Source organism: Aplysia californica, unplaced genomic scaffold (assembly GCF_000002075.1).
Source record: "Aplysia californica isolate F4 #8 unplaced genomic scaffold, AplCal3.0 scaffold01020, whole genome shotgun sequence".
Classification (NCBI taxonomy): Eukaryota; Metazoa; Mollusca; class Gastropoda; order Aplysiida; family Aplysiidae; genus Aplysia; species Aplysia californica.
This window is the reverse complement of record NW_004798290.1, coordinates 76,928-84,427: the sequence shown is the minus strand read 5'-3', so window position 1 is coordinate 84,427 and position 7,500 is coordinate 76,928. Positions and strand designations below refer to the sequence as shown.

General features: G+C 39.5%; 2 protein-coding genes across 2 annotated transcripts in view; both read left to right on the top strand.

Moving 5' to 3' along the window:
* LOC101856062 (steroid 17-alpha-hydroxylase/17,20 lyase-like) overlaps positions 1-1,018 on the top strand; it is a 16,839-nt gene extending 15,821 nt beyond the window's left edge. The window contains exon 3 of the mRNA XM_035973128.1: positions 1-1,018. This exon is cut by the window's left edge and continues 528 nt beyond it. Coding sequence (XP_035829021.1) covers positions 1-834 — 834 coding nt within the window. The 3' untranslated portion in view covers positions 835-1,018.
* LOC101855607 (cytochrome P450 2D26-like) overlaps positions 1-7,500 on the top strand; it is a 42,689-nt gene that overhangs the window by 5,699 nt on the left and 29,490 nt on the right. The gene's annotated exons all lie outside the window — the stretch shown is intronic.

Here is a 7,500-nt window from a genome sequence, read left to right as displayed (position 1 = left end):
AAGCTTGTGGGTGACCTAAAAGTGGCCCAAGAAGTGATGAAACAGAGATTTTTTCTGGCTATTCGAGAAACTTACCAGAAAGGGGAAAGAACTGGTATAGTTACTGACATGTTAGACCAGCAGGCAGAGCTAAAGGAGAAAGGAAACGCCTCCGAAATGCCTGATGAATTAATCATTGGTTTAGTCCAGGACATCGCTGCTGCTGCCTATGCCACAACGGTAGCGACATTGAAAACATTATTTTTGCAGCTCTTGGTGGATCAAAACCTTCAGGACCGCATACATGCAGAGATCTGTGAAGTGATAGGAGATGAAAGCCCTGGCTTTGAACATAGAAGGCACATGCCGTTCACAGAAGCAACTATCCTGGAGACCTTGAGATATTCATCAGTTGTGCCTTTTCTGCTACCTCACTACGCCAATGGGGACATTCATTTTGAGGGACATTTCATTCCTAAAGGTACTTTTCTTATCCTGAACGCCTGGTACTTCCACCATAGAGATGACTCCTGGGAAGACCCCTGGAAGTTCAAACCAGAGAGGTTCCTGGACTCTGAAGGTCAACTCCTCGACCCAGAACATCCCACACGACAGAAGCTTATTCCTTTTGGGACTGGGAAAAGATCTTGTCCTGGTGAAAGTTTTGCGAGGATTCGCGTCTTTTTCATCGTGGTCACTTTGCTTCAGAAGTATCGGTTTTTGCCCCCCGTTGATGACCCGCTCCCGTCTGTTCATCCACGGGACTGGAAAATAAAGGCAGTGATTTCTCCAGACGAATACAAGTGCCGAATGGAACCCAGATCCACAGGCGCGGCGGAAACTTGTAATACATAAATAGAACTGAGCTAAAGCATTTCTGAAAAAACAAACCCAATGACTTGTATATATACATGGACATATAAATATTATAACATATATAATATGCAAGACTGACACCTTGGACCTAATGATGGTTTGATTTGGAACGCAGCATTCGACTCATGTTTGGAACCAAATTTGAAGGCAGGGGGGGGGGGGAGAATTGTGCACGATACTTGACTAAAGCGAGACTGGTGCTTTGACTTTCGTTTGCACGTCCATGGTGCACACCAGCGCAGCGACGTTGTTTCCTTTAATAGAGAGCAAAGACTGAAAGCCATGACAGTTGCTGGTCTAGTTGTGTCATAATTCACGACTTGTCTACTGCAACAACCGACAGAGCGGAACTTGATTGTAGACTGTTTTGTTGTCCCAAACCCACAATGTTCAAGTTCTCTGCTATTGTAATTTTTTCATCTCTGGTATCGTTTGCATGTGATTGAGAAATATTTGGTCGAAATTCAAATTCTAAATGTTGAAAACAACAACAAAAAACCCAGAAAGAACAACAAAAACAGCAGCAACAACAACAACAACAACAACAACAACAGTAACAACAACAACAACAACAACAACAACAACAACAACAACAATAACAACAACAATAACAACAACAACAACAACAACACAACAGAAAGAAAAGACACATGTACTTTTATGAAACAAACAAAGCAATTTCTCTCTCTCTCCTGAAGACGCTTGGTGTCTGGGTTTGGCCAACTGGAACAGCTGGTCTACCGTATAACCTTAACTGAAATTCCAGCACTTCTGGCGTTTGTCGTCCAGAGGAAGGACTCCCGAGTTCACGGACCATTCTTTTTCTCATTGTAGGATGTTTTACTCTACATTTTTTTAGCCTCAAACAACACAATTTAGGTCCCTAAAGAGGCGGAAGGCTCTGACTACTCCTGTCAGCGCTAACCCGGGCTCGGCACATCCCAACAGACAGATGGAAACGCTCAATAAGATAAGCTTCAGAGCATACCATCTAGCATACAATCGTGAGATTGAGGGTTCGGGGGGTCGAGCCTCAGCTCGGTCCGACGTTGTGTCCTTGGGAAAGGCACTTTACACGAACTTCCCAGTTGGCTCGGTCCTATCGGAGACGGACGTTAAATTAGGAGGTCCCGTCTCTTAAATAACCTAATAGTGTTGATAGGGGCGTTAAACTCATACCATTTCACCATTTTCACCATCTAGCATACGGCTGTTGTTTGAATAAGTATAATGTGTATATCTCTTTAGAGTACGTATCTAGGAGTATATATCTCCAGAGGTCTTGTAATCAAATTCCTGCATGTGGTTGAATGATGCTTCTGATGTGATATTATCTATGTACATTATGTCAGCTTTACTTATCTTTTCATGTTGAATTTTAATGAGAGTAATATATAATTTAGATTTTTATGTATACCTGTATGTGTTTTTACGGTCCTGTACAGCCAAGAAAACTTTCCCTCTGGGACAATAAAGTATTATCTTATCTTATCTTCCACACACGGAAATGGAACTCTTGTCTTTGACTAGCAACGATAAACAGCCAAGACATTTCATCACACCCGTCTCATCTGTTCAAGATACCCATTTTCCATTTTCTCATCTAATAGAAACAATAGAATAAACGATCCTCAGAGAGCATTCGATCTGATCACTTTTGCGAAGACGCAAAAATTACTCCCCCCCCCCTCTCTCTCTCTCTCTCTCTCTCTCTCTCTCTCTCTCTCTCTCTCTCTCTCTCTCCCTCTCTCTTTTTATGTTCTTTATGTAGACATATAAATAACTCTCTTATGATCTCTATGTAGACCTATAAATAATTCTCTTATGATCTCTATGTCATCCAGTGCGAGATCTGCGACAGACATCGGCGAGCATGGTTCTCCATTCATTTCTTTGCTCGGATGCTCATCAAAACCCTACATTTCCCAGATCTTTCCCCGTTATCTATTTGTTTAGGTTTCCTAATTAGGTTGCTCTGGGCCTACCACTGCCTCTTTTTCCTTCAATTTTGCCAGTTAGAGCTAGATGTTCAAGACCTCTATGTCTATTCAGGTGTCCCAAAAACTAAATTTGTCGTTTCCTGATTTTTTTAACAGTGAGCGTTCTACGTGGGCTTTTTCAAGCACTGCCTCATTTGATTTCTTTTCTTTCCCCGATGTTCTCAGCCGGTCTCCTAAGAAACCACATTAATGTTGCTTCTATTTCCCCTGTCTTTAATGATTGCCAAGTATTCACATCCGTATAGAAGGGTTGATCATACATAGCATCTCAGAACTTTCATTTTGGTAGTCATTGAGATCTTTCTTTTTTTCAGGATTGGGCTCATTTTATTAAAAGTAGGCTTACCCCTTGCTATTCTTCGTTTTATTTATGTGGAACATTTGGCATCAAATGTTATCATATATCCTAGATATTCAAACTGTTAGACTTGTTTGATCTTTTCGCCTTTGCTAATGCGAATAGAAATAGGATTTTCTGTTGTTGTTTTTTTATTGGATATTACCATACATTCTGTTTTCTATATATTCAACAATAATCATTTACATTTACCTTCTGACACAACAGTATCTAGAAATGATTAAAAGGTCCTTTTCTGAGTCTGCTATTAAAACTGTGTCATCGGCATATCTGATGGTATTAATATTTGATCCATTCACTTTGAGACCTGAACATTCTTCGTTTCTCAGGATTGTTTCACTGTACATGTTAAATAAGTCTGGTGACATAACACATCCTTGCCTCATCCCTCTTCTATTCTGCTTATATTCACTGTAGTCTCCATAAATTTGTACATTAGTGCTTTGGTCCCAGGACAAATTCCTGATAATTCCTAGCCCTTTTCCATCTATGTCAAGCTTTTCCAGTATTTTAAATAGCTCATCATGTCTAACTTTGTCAAACGCCTTTGAATAATCTATGAAGCATAAATACAGATCTTTCTGTTCTTCAATACATCTTTCCATTAATTTTGTTAAGGCGAATATAGCATTTCAGTTTCCCTTGTAGACATATTATAAATAACTCTCTTATGATCTTTGTGAAGACGTATAATTGACTTTCATATGATCTCTGGGGAGACGTTTAATCAACACTCATATGATCTGTGTGAAGACGTATAATTGACTCTCATATGATATCTGGGAAGACTTTTAATCAACACTCATATGATCTGTGTGAAGACGTATAATTGACTCTCATATGATCTCTGGGAAGACTTTTAATCAACACTCATATGATCTGTGTGAAGACGTACAAATTACTCCCTTATGATCTCTGGGAAGACGCATAATTGGCTCTCATATGATCTGTGTGAAGACGTATAAATTACTCCCTTATGATCTCCGTGTGGACATAAAAATCTCTCCCTCGTGTGCGCCCAAACTGTTTCATTGACATTTTTGACTGGTTTATACAGGATATTTTTTTAGACGTGTTTCCAACTTGTACATTTTTTTCTCCATGAGACGAGATATAATAAACAGCTTAGTTTGTATCTTTCTTGAATTATATTTTTGTCTTGTCTGTGCCTATTTGAATGCATACATGTCCATTCCAGCAGTATTGGTGCACCTCAATACCAGCGCGACTTCTCTTTTAGGTTTCTTTGATTTCACACAGATTTGCCAAGCTCGGGTTTTTAAGGTCAATTTTGAGTTAGCATACCCCAGGGACTCCTGTTATTCATGAAATATTAATCTATAATCTATCAGATATTGCAGAATTGTTTTAGATTTACATAAGTATACAGCCCGAGTGGGTAGTGCAACGCTTTCATACATATGATTGGGTGAATACATTTTCAAGTTTATTTTGGAGGTCACCGTATAATACAAGTTTGGAAGGCAGCAAATTTTGGCAGCCATTGTCTCGATATTTCAGCGTCTGGCACCAGGCGTCCCCACCTACTTTAGTTTTAAGTTTCTTGACATCTATTCAAGAAAGAAGGGTATTTTCCTCACCAAAAGTAAGGCACGGGGCTCTCGTGGTCTAAATGTTAAGTTGTTCGCCTCTCATTCAATAAGTCCCAGGTTCGAATCCAAATAGCGATGGAAAATTTTTTCTTCTAAAGTGTACTCCTTTCACCTCATTTCCAGCTTTCTAACAATGTTTTGTCGTTTGCTTTCGTCTCCAATTTCTGACCACACCCTCCCCACGTCCTTTGCCCTCTCCTCTGGGCTCCTGTCTCTTTCTGCAGTCTTTCTACTGCTACTCCTTGGCTCCTTCTTACTGCTGTCTTTTAGCTACACCCCTGATCTTATTGTAGAAACGATCTACACCTAGCCTTTTCGGACAAGGGTGAAAAATCTCGGAGGTCCCCTGTGCAAGTTGCGCCCGTTGAAGATCCCTAGGCGGTCCAAAATCGATAAGAGTAGGCTTCGGCTGCCACCCGGGAAATGTTCAAAATTTCCTACCACCTGAAAATGTTTAATGTGTCCCGTGCACTCTTATGGCCCTGTTATGCAGTTGCGAGCGCCGTAAAACACTTACCAAAAAAAGAAAAGAGAAAAAAAGAAATCGGATATTGAATTCTAATACAATGCCTATAGTGCGGTCAAAAATTCGTGGCACAAACTATCCTCAAATATGCCTTTAACGGGTGAATAAGTGTCATAAATACTTTTCACAGCAGTTTGTATCAATTTTTAAAAAGCGTAATCGCAATTGAGGCTAGATTTTAAAAAGTTTCTTCAGAAATTTACAAAACATTTGATAAATCTTCGGAAATTTTACCAACGGTCATGAAAATGAAAAGTAACAAAAGTCCAGGAGAAGACAGAAGTACCACAGACATATGAAAATGATTGGAAAAGGAGGTTATGAGATATTACTTTTGCTATTTAACGAAATTCTTGAAAAAGAAAACACGCCCCTGGAACGGAGAAAGGGAAAAATAATAAAACTACCAAGAAGTGGGGACCTAAAAGACTGTAGCAATTGGTGAGGAATAACGCTTTTCTCTGTGCATGGAAATATATTTTGCGCTCTTATCTTGTCTCTTATTAGAACAGCAATAGATGAGAGACTAAGAGAGGAATAGGTGGGTTTTCTACCGGGGAGATCATGTACAGGTCAACTCTTTGTTCTGAGAACTATCGTAGAACAAAACAAAGAATGGAACGTCTCAACTATTTTGAACTTTGTGGACTTTAAAAAAGCCTTTAACAACATAGGTTGAGAGGCTCTGTGGAAAATTTTTGCAATGTATGGCACCCCGACAAAAACTAAGAAACTGTACAAGATAATTATATACTAATGCAAGCTGCTGTGTCCTAGTTGAAGGAGAACTATCTTCACCTTTTGAAGTAAATACTGATGTTAGACAAGGGTGTATATTATCACCTGTACTTTTTGCGATTGTGATTGATTTTGTCATGAGACAGAGTAAATACATTGGACCAGGCATTGGATGGACAAATGGCACATATTTAGGAGATCTAGATTTTGCGGATGACATCTGCCTATTAAACACCACAGTACATGAAATGCAATCAAAGACAGACGAACTAGTTAAACTTGCGGAAAGGGTTTGCCTAATAATAAATGTATCTAAAACAGAAGTACTACGACTGTCATCAGAAACTACGCCCATCACTCTTTATGGAGAACCCCCCCCCCCCCTCAGAAATTAGTAAATTCAAGTACCTTGGCAGCATTAAATGTATATATCCAAAACTGTAGATTGCCTTGACGACTCAATGCAAAGACTTAAAAATACTTGGATCGCTTTTGTGAAAGTAAAAACTAGATCTATATGGGAGTCAAAGATCATTTCAATGAGGACGGAATTAAGAATATTTAATACCAATAGTTTGGCTGTATTGACGTATGGTTCAGAGATATGGAAAACAAACAAAGCTATACAACGAAACTTAGAAAGCTTCCAAACAAAAATTTAATGTTCGCGGAGAAATTTACTAATAAAATGGAACGAATTTATTACAAAAAATGAAGAGAGAGCTAGAATTAAAGATATCAACAAAATCATAAAAAGGAGAGAATTGAGATATCTAGGACATGCTCTAAGAATGCCGGAGACACGATTGCCTTATCAGACTTGGTACTGGCAACCAACTGGAAAAAGAAAACGAAGAAGACCAACTGGAAGCTATAGAGGCAGAAAAAAGGATGAGGCAATCACCCAGGGCCTGGATTTGTGGAAATGGGAGGACGTGGCCAGTGAGAGACAAGCGTGGCGTCGACTGCTTTCCGCTTTATCTACCTGGCGGTATAGGGAGGAAGTAAGTAAACAAGTAAGTGGCAAAGCGGGCTCGCTACGTCGTCCCACGGCGAGATCTGGTGAAGTGGCGAGGGAAACCCCGCGCGACGCCAAAAATAGATTCCTGAAATACGTCATCTATATTTTGGCCAATCACAGAGATGTACTACATGCTCGATGTAGCTTCATGTTTAGTATATATGGAAGTTCCAATGAGACCTCTGTAGCCTGTGGAGAGAAATGCAGCAGAAATGATTGCAGTTGAAACAGCACAGCACCATCTTCACACAGTTTTTGACACTCCTCCGAGCAAAACACAGAAAATTGTTATTTTCACTGACTCGAATATAGATATAGATAGATAGATAGATAGATAGATAGATAGATAGATAGATAGATAGATAGATAGATAGATAGATAGATAGATA